Consider the following 25,501-nt stretch of genomic DNA (forward strand, 5'->3'; position numbering starts at 1 on the left):
AATTAGATTTTCTATTTTGCAACAAATGAAATTCTTTTATTGGAAAGCCTTTAATTGAAAATGTGTCCCTTTTTAATTAAAAATTTAATTATTCTGTCAAAAATTAATCTACTCTTTTATGAAATTTTAACACTTTTGTTAAAAATACATTTTTTTGTAGAAAATTCAACCCCGGCGTGTTGAAAATTTATCTTTTGGACTGAAAATTCAACTATTTTGGTAGAAAATTCATTATTTGGTTGAAAATTAATTTTCTGACGAAAGATTGAACTTTTCCAGTTGAGCATTCACCATTTCAGTTCAAAATTAAACTTTTTGGTTATAAATTTCAGTAATTTGTTAAAAAATCGAAAATCTAATTAGTAAGTGACAAATTAATCTTCTTTCTAGGAAATTCAAAATTTTGCTATATAGTTATTTTTTGATAGAAAATTTAACGGTTATGTGTTGAAAATTCATTCTTCAGGACTGAAAATTCAACTACTTTGGTAAAAAATTAAATTTTGTGGTTGAAAATTGAACTATATTGTTAGACATTAACTTTTTTCGTTAAGACTTAATTTCTTAATGAAAGATTTAACTTTTCCATTTGAACATTCATCATTATAGTTGAAAATTCACCTTCTCGGTTGAAAATTTCTATAATTTGTTCAAAATTCGATTTTGTAACAAATTAAATTCTTTTTTTGAAAAGCATTTAGCTCAAAATTGATCCTTTTTTAGTTGACAATTTAATTAATTGGTGCCAAATTAATCTTTGTTATAGGAACTTCAGAAATTATTTTATTTGAAAATAATTTGTTTGAAAATTTAAGTATTTGGTTAAAAATTCGTTTTTGTTGTTGTTGAAAAATAAAGATTAACCATTTTAGTCGAAAATTCATCTTTTTGCTTAAAAACGACACCAATTTGTTGAAAATTTGATTTCTTGGTTTTGGAAAATCACACCAAACTCTCATTTTTATTCCAGTCTCGGAGGTTGCATGCAAATAACTTTGGACTGAATTCGGGGGGATCGAAACGTAAACAGTCCGGACCGCATGAAACATCTCCAATTGGAATGTATAATATTGCGCAATATAGTCAACTGAGTACTCGCGCACTGCGGCCCTTCCGAGGAGAGATTCGCAAAGGCTGTTGCTCTGTCACCCGAGAAACTGCGAGGGCCAGCAGTTATAGGAAATCCAAAAACGGGGGGACTGAAGACAAGAGATTGGTGTAATTTCTTTAGTTGAAAAGTTTTACGCTGAAACTTTATCCTCTTTGATTGAAAATTCAATTAATTTGTTCAAAATTAACCTACTTCGTACCAAATTCAACAGCTTTGAGAAAAAGTAATTTTTATGCTAAAAATGTAACTATTTTGTGTCAGTAATTTTTTTGTTTGAAAATTCTTTATTTTAATTCAAATTTCATCTCTTTAGAATTATGGCTAAAAATTGATTTATTAACTGAAGATTGAACTATTTTGCATAAGAAAAAGAAACGTTTTTGTATACTTAATTCAGTCTCATCAATGTCAGGTGAATCGATGTGGAACTCGATATTTCTCTTTTTTATTATCTATAGAATACAAATTCATAATTACTTTTTAAATATCACCGCCATAAGTATGTTTTATAGTGTCTCAAAAAAATCGCATAAGCAAAAAAATGGGTTTTACGAGCTTTTGGCGCTAATTATGATTTTTTTTGCAGTTTTTTAAATACAGTGAAACCCTTCAATAGCCCTCCCTTCTATCGCTCTTCCGTGAATTGATGCAGCGCCGTATGTAGGTATAACAGGAACTACGCGAGGGCCGGGGGGTCTGCGGATGTGACTCAGGGGAGCAGTCAAGCGTAAACAAACAAAAGCGAACCGGGCTACAATGAGTCAGTTCCCACCCATCGTCAGCCCAAAAATAGGCACTATTAAAGAGTTCCACTGTACAGATTATTTATAATACATCAGATTCTACTTTATACGTATAACCAGATTTTTACATACGTTGTTTAAATCATTTGTTACTACTTTCAATAATATTCTCTTTGAATTATGCTAGAAAATTGCAATATCTTCTAAATTTTTCCACTTTCTGTTTACTTTACAATTAGAGTGAGGTAATAATTAATTCAAATTGACAAACATAATTGTTTAATGAAATTACTTTTCTTTATAAATATTGTCTCTTAGATAATTGTTACAAAGTCGCGGTTTTTTCGAATTTTTTAGCTTACATTTAACTTTTCAATTAGATTGAGTTAATCATTAATGGAAGTTAACAGACATAATCGTTTCGGAAATTTATTATTATTTTCAATAATATTCTGTTTAAATAATGCTAGAAAGTTGTGGTTTTTCATGTAAAATTCAAATTTTCGCCCGCCTTTCTGTTAGAGTGAGATAATAATAGTTGAAATTTAACAAACTCAATTATTTAAGCAATTTATTATTGTTTATAACTATCTTCTCTTAGATAATTGCTAGATATTTTCGATTTTTTCTGAAATTTTAAACTTTGCTTCAACTTTTCAGTTATGAAAAAATAATAAATAAATATTGGAAAAAGTCATTTTGTAAACAAGCCCTTTCTTTTCTGCGAATACATTTTTCTTATATAAAACCGATATTTGAAATATTTTTCAAATTTTCTATATGGATCATATGAAATGAGCATTTTCCTTAAAGTAGGTACTGAGAACCTTTTTGTTCATATTAATATTAATATTTATTATCAAAGAAAATCTGCATATTTCAGAACAGCCTGCAACTTTCTAGAACTACTGTAAGAAAGGATAGGTACTGACAATAAAAAATTGTTCATGTTTGTAAACTTTCATTAATTATCAGCTCACTAAGTAAAAAGTTGATAAGAATTAAAAAATTATATATAATATCTCGCTTTTACTGAGAATTTCAGAAAAGCACGCTTATCTGCTAATACTATAAGAGAATATATAATAACAGCCAATATTAATTTGCTTAATTAATTATGTTTGTTAAATTGCATTAATTATTACCTCGCTTTAAGTGAAAAATGACAAAAAAGTAAAATTTTAGAAAAAATCGCTACTATCTGGTATTATCATTTAAGACGGTAGTAATAGACAATACTAGTTTGTTTAAACAATTATTTTTGTCAAATATTATTAATGTTTAGCTCACTCTAAATGAAAAGTGGATAAACATTTAAATATTTAAGAATAAACTATAAATTTCAAACTCTATTCAACGAGAATATTATTGAAAATAATAGTAAATACCGCTACAACAAAATAAATATCTTTTTAAGCAAACACATCAATTTTAAACTAAAATAATTAATCTTGAGCTAGAATACTTCAACTTTGAATTAAAATGAACCTTTTTTTGTTAAAAATGGTCAACAAAAGTCGAAAATTTTTCTGAAACAAAATTTTTTTTTTTTTAAATTCATTTATTTAAAATTCATATTTATTAGTTCAAATCTAATCATTTCGGTTGAAAATAAAACTATTTGCTTGGGCATTTATGTACAATATTGAAAATTCTTCTTTTTTTTCGTAGGAAAATTTTTTTAAATAGAAATTCAACTGCTTGGTTGAAATTTAATCTGCCTTAGCTCAGGATCAAAGTGTTTTTTTGAAAATTCACCTTTTTGGTTAAATTTAATTGGTTTTAATTCAAAATAAAACTTTTTGGTTGAAATATACATTATTACATTTTTTGTCGAAATTAAATATTTTTATGTCGAAAGTTCAGCTCTTTGGTTGAAAGTGGAACTGATTTCTTAAAAATTAATTTTTGTGTTGAAGTTTCATAATTTCAGTATAAAATCAATTTCATTGGTTGGAAACTTAACTATTTTGATCAAAATTAGTCTTCTGGTTTCAAATTTATTTGTTTAAGTGAAAATTAATTTACTTTGTTGAGACTTCATACTGGTTGGTTGAAAATTCAACTCTTTTTTTGTGTTTGAAATTGAATTTCAAGTTTTTAGTGTCTTAAATTAAAGGTCAAGTTTGTTAGCCAGCGATCTCGGATAAAAGTTAAAAAATTAAGCATTTTCAAAATTGTTGAGACCACCTTTTTTATGTTTTAAAATTTCTATTACGAATATTATTATTAATCAAAAAGACGAACAATTTATCCTAGTAACTTTTTTGAACACGAAATGACTGGAGCGCTTTTACATTTAAAAAAAAAACGAAAATGAACATTTTAATCCTAAAAACGTACGAAATAAAAAAAGTCATAAAAAAGCGTTGCATTTTGAACACCCCACAAAATTATTATACATTTCTGAATTTTTATGGAAAATCGAAAATTCAAATTTTGATTGCACAAAAAAAAGATCTACGAAATTCTTATGAATCACTTTTTATAGGGTAAGTAGTTTTTGTTTTATTCATTAAAAACCACATTGAAATAGAAAAATTTAATTTTTGGACAAAGCACACAAGCTATGAAAAAAATGGATACACAAAAGTTGCTCATCCAAAAAGGAGAGAAACTTCATACAAATTTGTCACCAATAATTTTTTGACAGGACGCGTACCTTTTGTTTTATTTGCAAAAAAGTTTCTTGTTATAAGAATATATTATTTTAAAATCTGCTCGTCGGGCGGGCACATTCTGAACGCAAGCTGCGCATGCGGTTCGCGTCGCTCGCACGTTTTAGCGGGCCTAAGGCGCACGACTGTTTTGTAATGAAATTTGCGCTCGTTAATATATTGATCTCGCGCTTCGCGCTCGATTAAATGTTTGCCTCACGCTACGCACTCAGTATTTGTATTTTTACCACATGTGTGCAAAGACTTTTTAAAATGAAAGTTCAAAGCATCAACAACTGCGATAAATGTTATAAATCTTTTGAAATCTTTTTAAATTATCTCTTAAAATTAATTTTTTAGAAATCATTTACGAAAATTTTAAATGCGAAAATCTTTAAAAAATAATAAAAGTTTCAATTATTTTTTAATCATTTCAAAACCTGAATATCTCTCAAACTTAATCAAATTTTTTCTACAAAATATGGCAAAAGGTGGCTTTAAACTGTTTTACGCTCTTTTTAAAAATTATAGGAAATAATTAAAAAGGTTTTGATATATTTTTCAATTCACCCTGAGAATTCATATAAAACAATCATTTAAAATTTACCCATGAATATTAACCCTCAATTGTCACACGTCCAACGAATATCGGTAATTGTCACACGGGGTCCATTGGACCCCAGCGTAGAAAACTGGGGATAATTTCTCGAGTTTTAAATAGACTTACCTGAAACTTATTGTGGATGTTCCTGAAAGCCTCGTGAACAATACGCTATTACTTATATAAAAATTCAGATGTTGATATAGAGAAAAAAATGCAAAAAATTAAGCAGGCATTATAGAAATACTCGCGATTGAAAAAAGCATGGGGTCCGATGGACCCCAAGTGACACTTGCGGGTTAAAAAGATTTTTTGCATTCTCTTGACACCCTGAAAAATTCAGTTTATGTAAAAAAGTGTAAATCCTGCAGAATTAAAAAAATTGCCTCAAAATATTCCATATTCTTTTTCCACTCAGTTTTAAATCTTAAAAATTTTTTATTATTCTTTTAAAATAAGCCATAAAGCATTCAAAATTTTCCTAGAAATATTGAATAATTTTAATTGCCTTAAATCCTTCATATAATTATTGAAAAGCTTCTAATTTCTTTTCGAATTTTTCAAAACAACTTTTTTCTAAACAACTTAATTTTCCTTATCCCTTTGAAAATGTAAGAAAGTTTATAAATTAAAGCTTGGCAGTGAAATGTTAATGAAATTAAAATTAAACAATCATTTACAATAAAAATTTTCTGTTCTATCAATAATATTTAGAAAAATTTACATATTTATTTATTTATTTATTTATTTAAATATACATTTTATGATGAAGTAAAATTATTTATTCAGAAATGTTGATATACAATGTTAATGGTGCAAAAAATTCACAAATTAAAAATGTTGCGTAATCGGGTAAAAATACCCCTCCCCCCTCCATTCCAATAACAGTCCGTAATAAAACACAAGACCCCACCCCCTTTCATGTTATGTAATATGTAAACGATCCCTAGTCGTCAGAAAATTATTCAATAAAATAGAAGCCTACAATTTTCCAAATGAAAAGTTAAAAGATTATTGAAAAAAAAAGATGTTACAATATTATTTAAAAAAATACAATAATGAATAAACCCTTTTTTTTCTTTCCACGCTTGAAATAACTTCGGTTATCTTCGGAACTTTTCGGTTTCCGGCTTTCGCCTGCAGTGGTACGGCTGAAGACCTGAAGTGGTAGTGTGGCAGTACAGAGTATAAGCATGGCTAGAATCAAAACAAATCTCATATTTTAAATAAATTATCTAATGATTTTATGAAATAATGGCTTTAAAAGTAGCAGGAGATGTAGTGCCAAAGGATGCCGTGATTTTAAGTGAAAATGATGCTGTTAGTTATCAATGGGAACAAATATTTAAATGGCCAAATAAATCGGACGTGTAAGGTTAACCTTTTCCTAATTACTAAACTCAAATTTTTATATGAATATAAATAATAAATTTTATCCACTTTGAATTAAGATTACAACTTTTTATTCTCTGAATTTAACTACTAATCTTAACGTATATTAATTCTTCATTCAGTCATGAACTTGATAGAACACTTTAATTTTGAGGTTAGAATTGTACCGATTTCATCAATGTTTTTCATGAAAGTTTTCAATCATTTTCAGTGCCAATGTCTTTTTTAATTTTATTTTTAAATTGAAATTGAATTAATTAATTAGATTTATTGATTTCTCGTTCTTTTCGCTTAACTTCCAAATATTTTGAGTATTGATTCAAATTAAACTATTAAAATTCAAGATCCATTTTAGATGAAAATTCATCCTATTAGTTGAAAATTGACTGTTTTAATTCAAAATTTAACTAATCCAGTTGAATATTCTATTATTTTAGTTCAAATTTATTTTTTTAATTAAAAATAAATTTTTTAAAGTAAAAATAGAATCCAATAAAAAAAATCAACTATTTTTGATGAAAAGTTCATTCTTTTGGTTGAAAAGTCTACTATTATATTTTTGGTAGAGAATTCACTTCTTTTTTTTAAATTCTACTATTTAGTTAGAATCTTTATTATTCTTCAAAAAATCATCATTTTCATTGGGAAATTCAAATATTTTGTTGAAGATTCATCATTTGGGATAACAATTTTTTAATTAAAAATTCAACTTTTTTAGTAGAAATGTTATCTTTTTCATTGAAAATTCATTTTTCTTGGTTAATAATAAACTGTTTTGTTAAAAATGCAACTGTCTTCTAAGAAAATCAAACAATTTATTAAAAGTGCAACTATTTTCTTGAACATTGAAATATGTTGTAAAAAAAATTTTTTGTTGTCAAAAATTAAATTATTTTGATGAAATTTAACAAAAAATTTTAACACAAAATTTAATTATTTAATTTTTGGGTGAAAATTTATATTTTCTAGTGAAAGATGTATGTATCTTGTTAAAAATTAATCTATTCCACTTAAATATTCATCACTTTAGTAGCCAATTAGTCTTTCTTTTGTTCTTGGTTTAAATTTCACTTTTTTTTTAAAAACATTTGTCTTTTGAGACAGAAAATTCGTCTTTTCGTATTAAACATTCATATTTTTTGGTAGATAAGTTCTTGGTTAAAAATTAGCTTCTTTGTTGAAAATTTTGTCTTTTTGGATTGAAACGTCTACAATTGAAGAATCAATAATTTCATTTAAAAGAATTGCATTTAAATTAAAAGTATATAATTGAAAATTAAACTATTTGGTTTAAAATTAAACTATTTTGGTAGAAAATTTCAATATTTTTTTGAAAATTAGTATTTTTGGTTTAAAAATTCACCTGTTTTGTAGAAAATTCATCTTTTTGGTTTGAAAATGCAACTATTTGACTGAAAATTGATCTTTTTTAATTGAAACTGTATGTTTTTAAAAAAATTCAACTGTTCCACCTACGAATTCATAATTTTAGTAGGAAATTATTTTTTTTTAATTCGACTACTTGGTTGGAAGTTACTCTTTCATTGAAAAATTCAGGTTTTTTTGGTTGAAAATTAAACTATTGAAATTCAAGATCCATTATAGTTGAAAATGCATTCCATTAGTTGAAAATTGATTGCTTTAACTCAAAATTTAACTAATCCAGTTGAATATTCTATTATTTTAGTTAAAATTTATCTTTCTAGTTAAAAATAAAATTTTAATAGTAAATTTAGAACCCAATAAGAAAATTCAATTATTTTGATGACATTTTAATTATTTTGTTATAAAGTAATTTTTTGGATATATCTGTGATAAATCTTGGTTTAAATCAAACTTTTTTTTATTTCTACTCTCTTTAAAAAAAAACATTTGTCTTTTATGACAGAAAAATGATCCTTTCGTATTGAAAATACATATTTCTTTATAGAAAAGTTCTTGGTTGAATATTAACTTCTTTGTTTAAATTTGTCTTTTTGGTTGAAACGTCTACAATTGAAAATTCAATCATTTCATTTTAAAAATTTGGATTTAAATTGAAAGTATTTAATTGAAAATTAAACTATTTGTTTAAAAATTAAAATATTTGGTTAAAAAAGAATATTTATGATTAAAATATTCACCTGTTTTGTATATAGTTCGTCTTTTTGATAATACAAAATTTAATTTTTGGTTGAAAAAATATCTGGTTTAGTTCAAAGTGAATGTATTTGGTTAAAAATTCAACTATTCCACTGAAATATTCATCGCTTTAGTAGAAAATTAGTCTTTTTTTTTTGCTTAAAATTCGACTCCTTGGTTGGAAATTACTCTTTGATTGAAAAATTCGTTTTTTTTTGTTGAAAATTAAACTATTAAAATTCAAGATCCGTTTGAATTGAAAATTCATCCTATCAGTTTAAAAAAATGGTTTTAACTCAAAATCCATTAATCCAGCTGAATATTCTATTATTTTTGTTAAAATGGATCTTTTTGGTAAAAAATAAATTTTTTAAAGTAAAAATTTAACTATTCTGTGTTTGATTTAAAATGTCTTTTTCCTCATTGAAAATTTATCTATTTTGTTCAAAATTTTCTTTTTTGTTTGAAAATTAATCTTCTCGAATGAAAATTTATGTTTTTGGCTGAAAATTTGACTAAACAAGTGAAACATTCATCATTTAAGTTAAAAATTGATCTTTTTGGTTAAAAATTCTTTCAACTAAAAATTTAACTTTTCGATTTCTAATTGCAAATTAATCTTTTCTTGTTGAAAATTCATTTGTCTTTAGTTAACAATTCGTCTTTGTTGGTAGAAAATTATCTTTTTGGTTGAAAATTCAACTATTTGTTTAAAAATTCATAGTATCCACATTATTTTGTTTTCAAAAGAATGTATTTTCCGGAAAAATATCCTCATTTTCTTCCTTGCATTTAACCTCTTTTCTGAATGATATTCAATTTAAAATATATTGACCATAAAAGCATTCATTTCTAAGTTTAAAAAATAAAGAATAAATGAATTAAAAATATTTTTAATTCATTTTTCTATATACTAGACTTTAGGACTATTTTCCGGTATATATTTCTGCTCGAGAAACTAGTGGCTAAATTTATTTTTGTAAATATTCTATATACTTTTCTGAAATTTCTTACTCAGACTATTTTAAAGAATTAATTAATTACTTTATTTTGTAATTAATTTAATTATTTTTAATTTTATTTTGTAATTTAAATTAATTTAAATTGTTCCTACTAGATGGGCTTTCCGTTATGGTTTAGCATCTGTTTCTGGAACGGCGGCAGTATCCGCTGGATATATTATTCGGCACCATAGAAGAAAATTAAAATTACGAGAATATGGATATTTAACTTCGATGTTTGCCGTTATGGTTGCTCCTGCAATCGCAGCAGGTGTTGCTCATGCAGAGGTATAATTTTTTTTTTTAACTAAAATAATAATAATATTCTTATGATTTAAAAACATGTATGATTTGCAAAAGTTTCTTTATTATGTGGAAAAAATTCCAGTAAATTCAATATGAATGGACATTATTTTTTTTTATTTATAAACTTGCAATTCTTTAGAATTAGCAGGTTATTTTTCTTATTAAAAAATATTTCTCGCATCGTGAGGAATTATCAGACACCCTACTGTTAATTTTTTTGAAACTTTTAAAAACCATTGAAAATACATTTTCAAGGCATTTTTAAAGTTGAAAAATAAGCAAAATGTAACATTTATGTGCATGAATTTATTGTTATATTAGAGTCAAAATGGTATTTTTAGAATTAATGAAAAAAAAATTTGTCTATATTTTCTTTTCATTATTCAAAGTTTAATAATGGTTTCACTTCGAAAGTTGACACTTTAAAGGAAAAATCTTTTTTTAGTTCAAATTTAACTATTCTGTTAGTAAATTTGTGTTTTAAATTAATTTTCCTAACTGAAAATTTTAGTATTCTATGTTTTCTTAAATATTTATATTGATTGCTTGAAAATTCAGCTATTTGGCTGAAATTTTCTGTAATTTGTTGAAATTTTAGTGAACTATAATTTTTTAAATTGAAATTTAGTTTTTTTTTCAACTATTTCATTTGCCGTCAAAAATTTTTCTTTTTAGATAGACATTTAATCTTCTTGGTTAAAAATTCATCCGTTTGGGACAACTTAGCTATTGTGTTGAAAACTCAGCTTTTTTTTTAAAATTTGTCTTTTTTTTGGTAGAAAATCCATCTTTTAGTTTGAAACTTCAACCATTGAGTTAAAAATTTATTTTTTGTTTTGTTGAAAAATTCATTATTTTAGTTCAAAATTTAATTTATTTATTTGAATTTCGACAACTTTATTGAAAATTCGTTGTTTTTTAAAATGAAAATTTAACTATTCCATGTTTAGTTTAACATGTATCTTCTTTAGTTGAAAATACCTTTAAAACTGTAAAATTTGGATGAAAATTAATGTATTTTGTAACTAAAATCAATCTTTTTTCATAGAAAATTAATCTTTTTTTGGTAGAAAATTAAACTTTTTAATTGAAAATTAATTCCCTTCATTGAAAAGTTTTTTGTTATTTAACATTCATTTCTTATCTTCAGTTTTTTATCGAAAATTTATCTTTTCTTGTTTCATTAAAAATTAATTATTTTAGTTTAAACTTTATTTCTTTGCTTAGAAATCGAACTTTTAAATTGAAAATTCGTTTTTTTTTATATTTAAAATGAATTTTGTAAACTGAAAATTTAACTCTTCCATTGTGGTTTAACATTTATCATTTTTAGTTTAAAATTCAGCTATTTGGATGAAAATTTATGTAATGTATATAAGGTTGAAAATTCCTTAAAATATTTGTAATGTGGTTGAAAATTAAACTATTATTTAAAAAACTAAATCTTTTTTGGTAGAAAATTAATTTATTTTATTTAAAAATCAATCTTTTTTGGCATAAAATTAATCTGTTTTAGTGTAAATGTATTGTTGAAAATTTAGACATTTTGTTAAAAATGTATCTTTTTTTTAAATAAATTTTTCATCTGTCAAGTTGAAAATTCAATTCTTGGATTGAAAATTGATTATTATTATTTTTTTTTAATTCATTATTTTAGTTAAGACTTAATTTCTTCACATAAAAATTGAAATATTTTATTGAAAATTCTTTTCTTTTATTGAAACCGAATTTTTTAAATGGAAATTTAACTATTCCATGTTTCAAATATTTTGTTGTAAATTTCTATATTTTTTTTTTTTAATAAATCTTTTTTGGTATAAAATTAATCTGGTTGAGTGTAAATATTTAGTTAAAAATGTATCTTTTTTTTGAAAATTTTTCATCTGTGAGGTTAAAGATTCAACTCTTGGATTGAAAATTCTTTTTTCGTTTTGTTTAAAAATTCATTATTTTAGTTGAAACTTAATTTCTTTGCATACAAATTAAAATATTTAATTGAAAATTCTTTTTTTTTTATTAATAATTAATTTTTCAAATGGAAATTTAACTATTCTATGTTCAGGGTTATATATTTTTTTTTTAGTAGAAGCTTCAGATTTTTGGTTGTAAGTTTCTGTATTTTTTAAAGACTTTATCTTTTGTCGTAGAATATTAATTTTTTGGTTGACTAATTCATCATTTTGGTTGAAAATTCCTTTAAAATTCAATATTTGGTTGAAAATTCATCTATTTTGTAAAAAATCATCTTTCCTTTTTTTGATAGAAAGTTAATCTATTTGGTTAAAAATTTAACTTATTTGTTGAAAATTCATCTCTTTTTATGAAGATTTGTCTTTTTTCGATAGAAAAATCATCTTTCGGGTTGGAAATTCAACTATTCGGTTAAAATGATTATTTTGTTGTTAAAAATGCAACTCTTAGATTGAAAATTCATTATTTTGTTTCAAAATTCATTATTTCAGTTAAAACTTAATTTCTTTAACTAAAAATTAAACTATTTTATTGAAAATTCTTTTTCTTTTTTTTTATTGTTAATGAATTTTTTAAATGAAAATTTTACTGTTCCATGTTTGGTTTAATATTTATCTTCTTTAGTAGGAAATGTAACTATTTGGTTGTAAATTTCTGTATTTTTTAAAAACTTGATCTTTCGTCGTAGAATGTTAATTTTTTGTTTTGTTTAAAGTTTTATTTTTTTTTCAAAATTAATTTCTTTACTTTAAAAAATTCCAAATATGATCGAAACTTAATGTATTTTGTTAAAAATCAATCTTTTTTGGTATAAAATTAATCTGGTTGAGAGTGTAAATTATTTGGTTGAAATTTTATGTTCTTTGTTCAAAATTTATCTCTTTTTTTTTGTAAATTTTTCATCTATTAGGTTGGAAATTTAATTATTGGATTGAAAATCGACTTTTTTGGTTGAAAATTCATTATTTTAGTTCAAACTTAATTTATTTGCGTAAAAATTGTACTATTTTATTGAGAATTCGTTTTTTTTAATAAAAAAAAGGAACTTTTTTAACTTAAAATTTAACTATTTCATGTTTGGATTAAGATTTATCTTTTTTAGTTGAAAATTGCAATATTTTTTTAAACTTTAGCTTTTGTGTTAATATATTAATCTTCTTGGTTTTGTTGAAAATTTATCTATTTTTATGAAGATTTGTCTTTTTCTAGTAGAAAATTCATCTTTTGGATTGGGTAATTCAACTAATGGGCTAAAAACTAATTTTTTTGGTTGAACATCCATTATTTTATTTAAAAAATTAATTTCTTTTCTGTAAAAAGTTCAAAATTTGATTGAAAATTCATGTATTTTATTAAAAATCAATGTTTCTTTATATAAAATTAATCTCGTTGAAAGTTGAAATATTTGGTTAAAAATGCATGTATTTTCATGAATGATTTCTCTTTTTTTGTATAAAATCCTTTTCTTGAGTTGTAAATTCGACTATTGGGTTAAAAATTAATTTTTTTGGCTGATTCATTATTTTATTTAAATATTAATTTCTTTGCTTAAAAATTTAACAATTGTATTCAAGATCAATCTTTTTTCAAAATTTCTTTTTAAACAAGTTTTCGTTTCCAAATTTGTATTCCAATTTAAATTATATAATAAAAATATTAAAAAATGGTCATATATCACATATTTTAAAAATACAAATTTTGATTTATACTTGCCAATAAACTTATTTTTGCTAATATCAAAATACAAATTTCAATTGGTTTTTGTTAAATAATTAAATTTTACATTTTATTAAATTAGCCTCTCGAATTTCAATAATATAACAAAAATTAAAATTAAAAAAACACCTCTAGATCGATAAATATTAACACCTAAATTAATTTAATTGATAATACCTCTTAATTTTTCAGTTTATTACCAATGATCTTCTACTTTTTAAAACCCCGTGTCCCGTATGTCTACAAACAAAAGCAGCTGCAGTACAATTGGTTGCCGGATTGATGTATCCTCTCATTTTTTCTCCATTAACTTGCACCGTGGTAAGGAGATTATTTTTTTCAAATTCATATTTCATTCTACTTTCATAATTAATAATTATGAAACTAATTTTTTTCTTGCTTTAGCTGGCAATTCAAGGAGGATTCAGAATTCCTGCCCCACCTGGAAAGTTAAATGCTTTGAAGATGTGGTATAAATTTTCAAAACCCATTGTTTTACCACTCACCATAATGATTGGTTTGCAAATTTTATGTGCTACTAGTCTCACCTATATTGAGGCTAAACAATTTTATGAATTGAACGAAAAATTATTAGCCGAATCAGGAGAGAAATCAGTTACGTGAGGAAAAGCATAGCCCAATTATTTTTAATATAGTCTCAATGAAATTTGTACCAAATGTGAATTGTTTAATTTTGAAAATATAATTTTCAACTCTTACTAAAACCTGAGTTTAAAATAATTTTCTCGAAATCGTACTTTTTTTATAGTATATTCCTAAGATATATTAAATCAATCGGTTTTACGAAGAATAAGTTATCTTTTTGTTCCCGTTAAGAATTAGGCTAACTTTATTTAGCTAAGTTTTCAGGGGGAATAAATAACGTATTATTTTCCGAAAAATTTTCAACGAATTCAAAACTTTAGCATTTTGTATTACAGTTTATAATGTAATTTAGGATCCTATAACTTTTAAAACAAGAAATTTTAAAAGATTTTTATTTATTTTAACACTTCTTCGTGTTCACTAAATTTCATACAAAATGAAGTTAGCCTAATTTTTAACGGTAACAAAAAGATAGCCTATTCTTCGTGGAACCCATCGAAATATGCAGTTTATTTTTTTAAAAGAAACAAATTTTAAACAAAAAAATTAAATTTCTTTAAAAATTTGTCGAATTTTCAAAACAAAATGATTAAATATCGACGAAAAGTAGTTTTACTTTCAACCAAATAGTTGAATTTTTAATTAGATAAGATACATTTTCATCCAAGAAAGATGAAAATTTAAATATTTGATTTACCAATTTAAAAATTTGAAAAAAAAAATGTTAACGAAATAATTTTAAATTAAATAATTAAATTTTCAATCTAAGAGATAAATTGTCAAAGAAAAAGTTGCATTTTCAGGGTGGCCGTTTTAATCGACGAATTAAATTCCCGGTTTTTTTCCGGTTCGCAAACATTTTTCACGGTCAATAAAATTTAAAAAATGGGAATCTAAAGCTACAAAATTTTTTGCTTGAGGTAATAAAAACTGAGCTACAAATGAAAGCACTCAGAGTGGAACTGTTCAATTTTAAAATTAAAATTTTAAAGTTTTTAATTGAAAAATGTTGTATTCAAATGCTCAATAATTTACGCGCATAAAATTTAAGGAACCAACAGTTTTCAATATAAAAAAATATAAATCCACGTTATCATTTTCAATGCTCTAAATTAAAAAATCAATCAATGAACTTTAAAATGTTCAAAATTATATGATTTTAAGGAATTTTAAGTTAGAAACATTAAATATTGAAAAATTGCAAACATTTTTAACTGAACACTTCTTAAATTAGAAATTCAATTATTTTATTTTTAAATAGTGTGAACGTCCTTGGAAAGCTGCAAAATTTTATTTCAAAATCTAGAAGTTGTTTAGTTTTTGGTTTTAAATTTAAAAGTATTTTGGAAATTTTTTCAGAACTTCTAACTACCTGTCAAAAAGAATTGAATTTTTTCAACAATTTTTAGAAAATCCTGCAAATTTTAGAAAATTTCTTTACAATTGGGATGTATAAATAACAATTGAACATTTATTATTTGTAGGCGAAATTTGAGTAATTTTAAGAGATATGCATTATTTTCAGAAAATATTTCAAAAGTTTTTCAAAGATTTAAACAAATTTTTCAAAAAACATTTTGGAAGATTTTAATAAAACCTTATAAAATTTTTATGATAATTTTTAATCTTTTTAAAAATTCTAAATATCTCTTAAAATTACTCAAATTTTTTTCTACAAATGTTCATTTGTAAATTAAACATTAAAAATTAAAAATTCCACTTAAAAATTAAGCATTTTTCAAATATTACAATTAAAATTGTAACGTTCAAAGTTTAAAGGCTCTTCGAAATTTTAACGATTCCAGGCTCTCCATATCAAACAACTCAGTTAAAGATTCTTTACTTTAAAATATTTAGTTTCAATTTACTTGTCTGAAATAAAAATTGAAATATTTCTAAATATTCAATAATAAATTTAAAATCGTTTTGTCAAATCGTTTTGGCTTACTTTTTATTACTTAAAGTACAGATAAATTTAAAAAAATTATTCATTTATTAAATAAAAATGTTTTTTATCCAAAATTTTCAACATCAAAGGCTTTTATTTTTTATTTGTTCGACAATTTAAGAAAGCATTAAAAAATTCTTTAAATTAAAAATGTAAGCTTAAAAATTAACATTTTAAATCGAAAATTTTAAATGTAAAAAAATTTTAATTACGCATTGTAAGCTAAATAATAGCATAGTTGAAAAACATAACAATTCAACTAATTATTTCAAAACTGTTGAGCCACTCGCCTTTTTAGGCAAAAAAATTTTATTTACACTAAAAGAGAGGTATTTTCAAACTAAAATAAAGAATTTTCAACAAATAGTTGAAATTTCCACCAAGAAAAAAATATAAACTAAATTTGTAAAACTTTCAAGCCCAATAGGTATTTTCTACATAAAAATGGTATTTTTCAATCGAAAATATCAAATCAACTACCATAAGAGATGAATTTACAAGAAAAGATTTTTTTAACCAAAATACGAATATTTTACAAGAAGTTATATTTTCCACTCGAAAATATGAATTGTCAAAAAACCAGAGTTAATTTTCAACCAAAGGTATGAATCTTCAACCAAAAAATATGATTTTTTAACATAAGGAGTAAGTTTTCAAGCTAAAAATTTAAATATTTCAGGAAACAGTTGACTTTGAAGTACAAAAAAAATCAAATATCAATAGAAAAAGTTAAATTTCAACCGAAAAAGATGAATTGTTAATTAAATAGTTCAATTTCAAATGAGAAACATTTGAGTTTAAGCAAAACCGACGAATTTTCAGCGAAATAGTTAAGTCTTCAACAACTAAATTAATTTTTTAACATAGTCGAACATTCAAGAAAAAGAGACAAATGTTTAATAAAATATTTGAATTTATAACAAGCAGTTTTATTTTGAAATAAAAATGATTAAAATTGAAAAAAGTGTTATTTTCAACCAAATAGTTTAATTTTCAAACGAAAAATACGAATTTTTCAGAAGAAATTCTATCTTTTAATAGAAAATGATGAAATTTTAACAACAAAAAGTGCATTTTTAACCAAGAAAGATGACAAGTCAAATAGTTCAAATTTCAACTGCATTTTAGTTGTATTTTGAAACGAAATAATATGAAATTTGCACCAAAAGCAATGAATTTTCCAACTAAAATGACGAATTTTCAACAAAGTACATAGTTAAATTTTCGGCAACGTAAGAAAAATATATTATCCAAATTGTAGAATTTTCAAATCAAGGATGAATTTTCTACGCAAAATCTGTATTTTACATACGAAAATATGAATTTTCAACAAAAGAGATGAGTTTTCAAGCTACAAAATTAAATGTTTCAGAAAACCGTTGATTTTGTATCTCGAAATGATGAATTTTCAGCAAAAAAGTTTATTTTCAACCAAGAAATTTGGAACCAAAAAGACTAATTTCTTAAAAAATAGTTATATTTTCAACTAGAAAATATAAATTTGAAAAAGCGGGAATTTTCGAAAGACGAAGAATTTTCAACAAAACAATGCATTTTTAACAGAGTAGGTTAACTTTCGACCACGCAGTTGAGTTTTAAACAAAAAAGTATTTTAATCTTAAATCAAAAACATTTGAGTTCAATAAAAAAAGAACAATTTTTAACAAAATAGTTGAATTTATAATCAAGTAGTTGAATTTTCATACCAAAATTATTTAACTTCGAAAAGCAGTTTTATTTTCAACCAAATAGTTGAATTTTCAATCGAAAAAAAACGAATTCCTAACAAAATAATTAAATTTGTAACTAAAGAGATTGCATTTAAAAAAAGATTAAATTTCCACCAGAAAAGTCGAATTTTCAAACCACAAAGACGAATTTTCTACATAACAGGTGTATTTTCAACTGAAAAATATGAATAAAAAAAAGAGATAATTTTTATTCCGAGATGAATTTTCAGCTTTCAACCAAGTAGTTGAATTTTCAACTAAACCCTATCAAATTGCCATAAAGAAGTTCATTTTTAAGAACTTGAATTTTTAAGCAAATAGTTTAACTTCCCCGTCGATAAACGAATTTTTAACAAAATAGTTGAATTTTCGAATAATAAAAAGATGATTGTAGCAAAAAAAAAAGGATTTCTCTCTAAAGAGACGAATTATCAACAAAATAAGTTTAATTTTATATAAAAAAAGTCGACTTATTAACTAAGTTGAATTTTCAACAAAGTAATAGAATTTATAACCAATAACTAATTTTCTACCCACAAACATAAATTTTCAACCACATGGTGATATTTTTATTAAAAAAAGATGAATTTTTAACAGAATAGTTAAATTTTCATCAAGATAATTAAATTTTCAACCAAATAGTAGTTTTTTTTTTAAATAAAAGAGGTGAATTCTGAATCAAAAATGTAATAGTCGAGTTTGAACCAAAAATATTTGTATTTTTTTTATTGGGTTCTTTTAACTCAGTTCCCACTGGTGCAAAAAAATTGAAAAAGGGGAAGTTTCTTGAAAACACAGGAATTCTTTTTAAAAAATGGAGAAACAGTACAAAGTATATATTTTCCTATGACTTATCTGTTTATACAGGGTGCTCAGCGATTCCTAAGAACAAAATTCAAGGTCTTTTCCAGGTTTTCCAGGTCAAAAATCAAGTTTCTCTAGGTCTCCTTTTTTTAAATCAAATAATCAAATAACCGTTTGTTATAAATGTAAAAGATATAACATTCCATTTTTTTTTATTACTCAACAATTTATAAAGAAAGCAGATCATAAATAAATTCTTAATTTTTTGGGAACATGAGTCGTCTTTGTGAAATCTTTGGAAATATTTTTAATTCTTTAAATCTTTGTGAATTAGTTGAAATATTTTGAAGTATTTAAAATCTCTGGAAATTTTTTGTCAAATATTGAAATCTTTGAATTATTTGTAGAATATTTTGAAATCTTTGAAATATTTGTGAAATCATCCTATAATCTTTGTTTATGAAAACTGTTTTGTTTGATTCAAATCTTCTGAAATCTTTAATTAAAATAAAAAATGTTTAATCCTAAAAATCCTTATAAATTCTTTGGAATACTTGTGAAATCTTTCCTACATTGTTTGTATTTATTGAAAAACACTGGAATATTTTTAACTTGTGAAATATTTTGAAATTTTCTAAAAAAAATGTGAACTGGTTTAAAATCTTTGAAATGCTTTTTATTTTAGCTTTTTTTCTTAAAATATTTCGAAATCTTTTCCAATTTTGGTAAAATCTTTGAAATCCTTGAATTACTAGTGAAAGATTTTGAAATCTTTGAAATATTCGTGAAATACTCCTGTAATCTTTGTTTATGAAAACTATTTTGTTCGTTTAAAATCTTTCCGAATTTTATAAAACGTTTGGAATTGTTTAAAACTTTTATAATCTTCTGAAATCTTTGATCTTTAACAATTTTTTAAAATATTGAAATCCTTATTAATTCTTTGAAATACTCGTGAAATCATTCCTACATCCATTGTATTTATTTTACATGACTGGAATATTTGAAACTTGTGAAATTTTCTTTAAAAAATGTGAACTGCTTTAAAATCTTTGAAATGTTTTGTATTTTGGCTTGCTTTCTTAAAATATTTCAAAATATTTTGAACTCTTCTGAAATCTTTGATCTTTTGAATAATAAATTAAAAGTAATAATCAAAGTTTTAAAAATAATTCCTACATCGATTGTATTTATTTGACATCACTGGAATATTTGAAAATTGTGAAATATTTTGAAATTTTCTAAACAAAAAATGTGAACTGGTTTAAGATCTTTGAAATGTTTTGTAATTTTGCTTGTTTTCTTGAAATATTTCAGAATATTTGTAAAATCTTTTGAAATCTTTTCCAATTTTGGTAAAATCTTTGAAATCCTTGAATTCTTTGTGAAGGATTTTGAAATCTTTGAGAAATTTTCCTATAATGCTTTGTTCGTTTAAAATCTTCTCGAATTTTGTTAACTTTTAAAATCTTTGAAATACTTGTGAAATCTTTCCTACATTGTTTATATTTATTCAAAAACACTGGAATATTTTTAACTTGTGAAATATTTTGAAATTTTCTTTAAAAAATGTGAACTGGTTTAAAATCTTTGAAATGTTTTATATTTTGGCTTTTTTTTTAATATTTCAAAATCTTTTGAAATCTTTTCCAATTTTGGTAAAATCTTTGAAATCCTTGAATTCTTTTTGTGAAAGATTTTGAAATCTTTTAAATATTTGTGAAATCTTCCTATAATGCTTTGTTCGTTTAAAATCTTCTCGAATTTATTTAAACCGTTTGGAATTTTTTTAAACTTTTAAAATCTTCTGAAATCTTTAATTAAAAAAAATTTTCAATCCTAAAAATCCTTATAAATTCTTTGACATACTTGTGAAATCTTTCCTATATTGTTTGTATTTATTGAAAATCACTGGTACATTTTAAACTTGTGAAATATTTTGAAATTTAAAAAAAAGGTAAACTGGTTTAAAATCTTTTGAATTTTTTTTATTTTGGCTTTTTTTCTTGAAATACTTCAAAATCTTTGTAAAATCTGTTGAAATCTTTGATCTTTTTAATTTTTTTAAATATTAAAATCCTTATTAATTCTTTGAAATACTCGTGAAATCATTCCTACATCGATTATACTTATTTGACATCACTGGAATATTTGAAACTTGTAAAATATTTTGAAATTTTCTTTAAAAAATAAGAACTGGTTTAAAATCTTTGAAATGTTTTGTATTTTGGCTTTTTTTTAATATTTCGAATTTTGTAAAATCTTTTCCAACTTTGGTAAAATCTTTGAAATGCTTTACATCTTTATGAAATGTTTGTGAAATGTTCGAAATATTTCGAAATATTATAAACAAATTTGAAATCATTTAAAATCTTAAAAATGTTTTGTAATCTATAAAATCTGGTGTCGCGTACCCTTTTTGAAATCTTTGAAATACTTGTGAAATCTTTTTTATTCATTTGAAATATTTCAAATCTTTTAAAATTTTGGTAAAAAATTGGAAATCTTTCAATCCTTTTAGATTTTTGAAATCCATGAAATCTTTTTGAAATGTTCAAAATCCTTTGTTTAATATTAAAAAAGTTTTGAAATATTTTGAAATCTTTAGAATTATTGTGTAACCTTTTGAAATCTGGGGTATATACAAAAACCAATTGTTCCTCACGAAAACTGTTGAAAAATAAATCAAATTCAAATTTCTCGTGAGAAATTCGAGATTTCAAGGTTTTCAAGGGTTAAAAAAACCAAGGAGTTTTCAAAGTTTTCAAGGTCGCTGGACACTCCGATTATTAAAAAAGAAATATATTTTAACAAAGAGAGGATCTGGTAGATAAGCAAACAATGTGGAAATATAAAATTCATTTTTATTCCTCAATCCCCGCTGTAATATAAGTTGATAATTATATTTGTTACCTATATCATAATTTTTGCCAGACTTCGTGGTTTGTCCTAGAAATTTTCTACTCGAAACCACGCTTGCAGGCACTATTTGTTCGATAAGTTCTTCAGGCAGGGAAACTTGTCTAACGCATTATAATTCCTAATAAACATTTCGTAATAACGCACAATTTAGCGTCTTTTCACAAATTTAAGCCAATAACGCGAACAAAAAGATCTGCTAAATATCGAAAATTTTGAAGGTGGTGAATATATATATATATATATTTTTTTTTTTTCATAAACGTCAGGCTGCCGATTGCACTACATAGTACACAAGACAATTTATGAACATGTAGCACACTTTGGGAGCAAGTTTTTCAAGTCTGAGATCATTACCAGGCTCGAACGTCCGGATTATTGAACAAAATAATCTTAGGGACATTTATCGAGCCGCTAAGACTATCAATATGATAAAATTATCATTTATCCAACCTTGTATCTGTATTTATTATCAATAAAACCCTTTCTTCAATCAGTTTCAAATTCATTTTTTTTATCTTATGACTACTTACTTATTCTCTTTTGAGTAAAATAAAATTTTAAGTGCTCTCATTGCTATGTTTTATCGATTTTATTTTTGTAAGAATCAAAGAATTTAGTAACATCAAATATATAAATGTCGTGGAATAAAATGCATAACAACACGACCTTTTTATTGTTAGCAAGCTCTGCGCTTTTGCAGATACAATAATGGATAAATTGGACAGTTAATAATCAGCTATCGCTCAATCAGGGATTTTAATAGTGTTTTAAAGAGTTTTCAAGTGCTCGAAGAAATTCTTATGGGCATGAGAATGTGCTTGATGATAGCTCGGCATTTATGCGATTTGAGAATTTAATGAGTATTTATAAACATTCTGAATTAGGATTTGAAAAATCTTGTTTTTTCTCTTTATTAATACACATATGCATTTTCAACCAAATAGAAGAATTAAATTTTTAGTTAGAACAATCAATTTTCAATCAAATAATGAAATCTCAACAAACTAATTCAATTTTAAACCGAAAAGTTGAATTTTCTTACAAAAAAAGATAAATTTACAAACCAAAACTATTCTCTTTTGTAAAAAATTTAACTATTCTATTTTTTGTTAGGAATTAATTTCTATGATTGAAAAACAGATACTTAATTTAAAATTAGTTTTTTTTTTGTTTAATAGAAAAGTTTTGTTTGACCAAAAATATAAAAATTAAATTTTCAGTGAAAGCAATCAATTTTAAATCATAAAAATGAATTCCTAACAAAATAATTCAATTTCAAACCCAAAAGTTGAATTTTTTCTAAGAAAAAGATAAATTTACAAAACGAAACTGTTCTGCTTTGTAAAAAAATTTAACTATTCTATTTTTTGATAGGAATTCATTTCTATGATTGGAAAACAAATATTTAGTTAAAAATTCGTTTTTTTTTTAATAGAAGTTTGTTTTTCATCCAAAAAAATGATTTTTTTTTAACCAAAAATAGAAGAATTAAATTTTCAGAAAAAAAAATCAATTTTCAATCAAGAAAAATAATTCCTAAAAAATAATTCAATTTTAAACCCAAAAGTTAATTTTTTTAACCAAAAGGATAAATTTACAAACCGAAAGTGCCCTGTTTTGTAGAAAATTTAACTATTCTATTTTTTGTTAGGAATTCATTTCTATGATTCAAAAACGAATATTTAGTTAAAAACTCGTTTTTTTTAATAGAAGTTTTTTGTTCATCCAAAAAAATTTTAAATAAAAAAAATGAATTCTCCACAAAATAATTAAATTTTAAACCCAAAAGTTGACTTTTTTAAGAAAAGGGATAAATTTACAAACCGAAAGTGCCTTATTTTGTAGAAAATTTAACTATTCTATTTTTTATCAGGAATTCATTTCTATGATTGAAAAACAAATATTTAGTTAAAAATTCGTTTTTTTTTTAATAGATCAGTTTTTTTTCACAAAAAAAAATTATTTTTTTAAAATCAAAAATAGAAGAATTAAATTTTCAGTTAAAACAATTAATTTTAAATTAAGAAAATGAATTCCTAAAATAAGAATTAAATTTTAAACCCAAAAGTTGATTTTTTTTTAACCAAAAGGATAAATTTACAAACCGAAAGTGCCCTGTTTTTTTTAGAAAATTTAACTATTCTATTTTTTGTTAAGAATTCATTTCTATGATTGAAAAACAAATATTTAGTTAAAATCTCGTTTTTTTTTAATAGAAGTTTTTTTTTCATCCAAAAAAATTACTTTTTTTTAACAAAAAATTGAAAAATTAAATTTTTAGTTAAAACAAAAAATTTTAAATAAAAAAAATGAATTCTCCATAAAATAATTCAATTTTAAACCCAAAAGTTGACTTTTTTAATAAAAAGGATAAATTTAGAAACCGAAAGTGCCCTGTTTTGTAGAAAATTTAATTATTCTATTTTTTATTAGGAATTCATTTCTATGATTGAAAAACAAATATTTAGTTAAAAGCTCGTTTGTTTTAAATATAAAAGTTTTTTTTTCATCCAAAAAATAGAAAAATTAAATTTTCACTATAAACAATCATTTTAAAATTAAAAAAAAAATGAATTCTTAACAAAATAATTCAATTTCAAACCCAAACGTTGAGTTTTCTAACAAAAAAAGATCAATTTACACAAAAAAAACTGTTCTGTTTTGGATAAAATTTAACTGTTCTAGTTTTTGTTAGGAATTCATTTCTATTATTGAAAAACAAATATTTAGTTCAAAATTCTTTTTATTTATTTTTTTAATAGATAAGTTTTTTCATAAAAAATTATGTTTTTTAAATAAAAAATATAAGAATTAAATTTTCAGTTAACACAATCAATTTTCAATCATGGAAATGAATTCTTTACAAAATAATTCAATTTTAAACCCAAAAGTGGAATTTTTTAACAAAAAGGATAATTTTACCAACCAAAAGTGCTCTGTTTGGTAGAAAATTGAACTATTCTATTTTTGTTAGGAATTCATTTCTATGATTGAAAAACAAATGTTTAGTTGAAAATTCGTTTTTTTTTTAACAGAAAATTCATCTTTTGAGTTCAAAATTCCACTATTTGGTTAAAAATTCATATTTTTTGTTAAAAACTCATCACTATGAGTAAAAATTAATTTCTTTGGCTGCAAATTCGTTTCCTTTTATTCAAAAATGCATTTTTTTTAACTGAAGCTGTAACTGTTCATTTTTTGCTTGAAAATTTATAATTATAGTTGAAAATTAATTAAATATTCTAAAAACTCGTTTTTTTATTTGTTAAAAATTTACTTTTATAACTGAAAGTTGAACTATTCTTGTTTTTGTTTGTAAATTTGTCTTTATTTTATTTTTTCAGCAAATTTAATTATTTTTCAACTAAAAAAATATTTTTTTTCAAGCAAAAAATGAATATTCAGATCTTTAGATAATAAAATTAATTTTTAATTGAAAAGAAATGAATTTTCAGCCAAAGAAATTAATTTTTATTCACAGCGATGAATTTTCGACCAAAGTTTCTATTAAAAAAAAAAACGAATTTTTAACTAAATATTTTTTTTTTAATCAAAGAAAATAATTGCTAAAAAAAAGAATAGTTAAATTTTCTAGAAAAAGAGAACATTTTTTAACGTAAAAGATTAATTAAATTTTGAACCACAGAAATTAATTTTTTACCAACAGTTAGTCACCAAGAAGCTTAATTATGCTCCCACAAATTCTAATTTTCAATAAAATACAGGAATTTTAAACCAAATATTTAAATTTTCGATTCAAGAAGATAAATTTTAAATCAAACATGTAGAAAATAAATTTTCAGTGAAAACAAGTAGTTCCACTTCCAACTAAGTAGTTGAATTTTGATCCAGAAATATTTTAGTAAAAAAGG

At 23.5% G+C, this 25,501-nt stretch overlaps 1 protein-coding gene across 1 annotated transcript; it reads left to right on the forward strand.

Annotated features, from left to right (window-relative positions):
* The first annotated feature begins 6,267 nt into the window (after nt 1–6,267).
* LOC117182246 lies at nt 6,268–22,068 on the forward strand. The gene is made up of 5 exons (XM_033375352.1): nt 6,268–6,482; nt 9,743–9,914; nt 13,812–13,940; nt 14,025–14,234; nt 21,896–22,068. Exons 1-5 carry the CDS (start codon nt 6,367–6,369, stop codon nt 21,914–21,916), a joined length of 648 nt encoding a protein of 215 aa, XP_033231243.1. The 5' UTR covers nt 6,268–6,366; the 3' UTR covers nt 21,917–22,068.
* Nucleotides 22,069–25,501: the final 3,433 nt, after the last annotated feature.

Source organism: Belonocnema kinseyi, chromosome 10 (genome assembly GCF_010883055.1).
Source record: "Belonocnema kinseyi isolate 2016_QV_RU_SX_M_011 chromosome 10, B_treatae_v1, whole genome shotgun sequence".
Taxonomy (NCBI): domain Eukaryota; kingdom Metazoa; phylum Arthropoda; class Insecta; order Hymenoptera; family Cynipidae; genus Belonocnema; species Belonocnema kinseyi.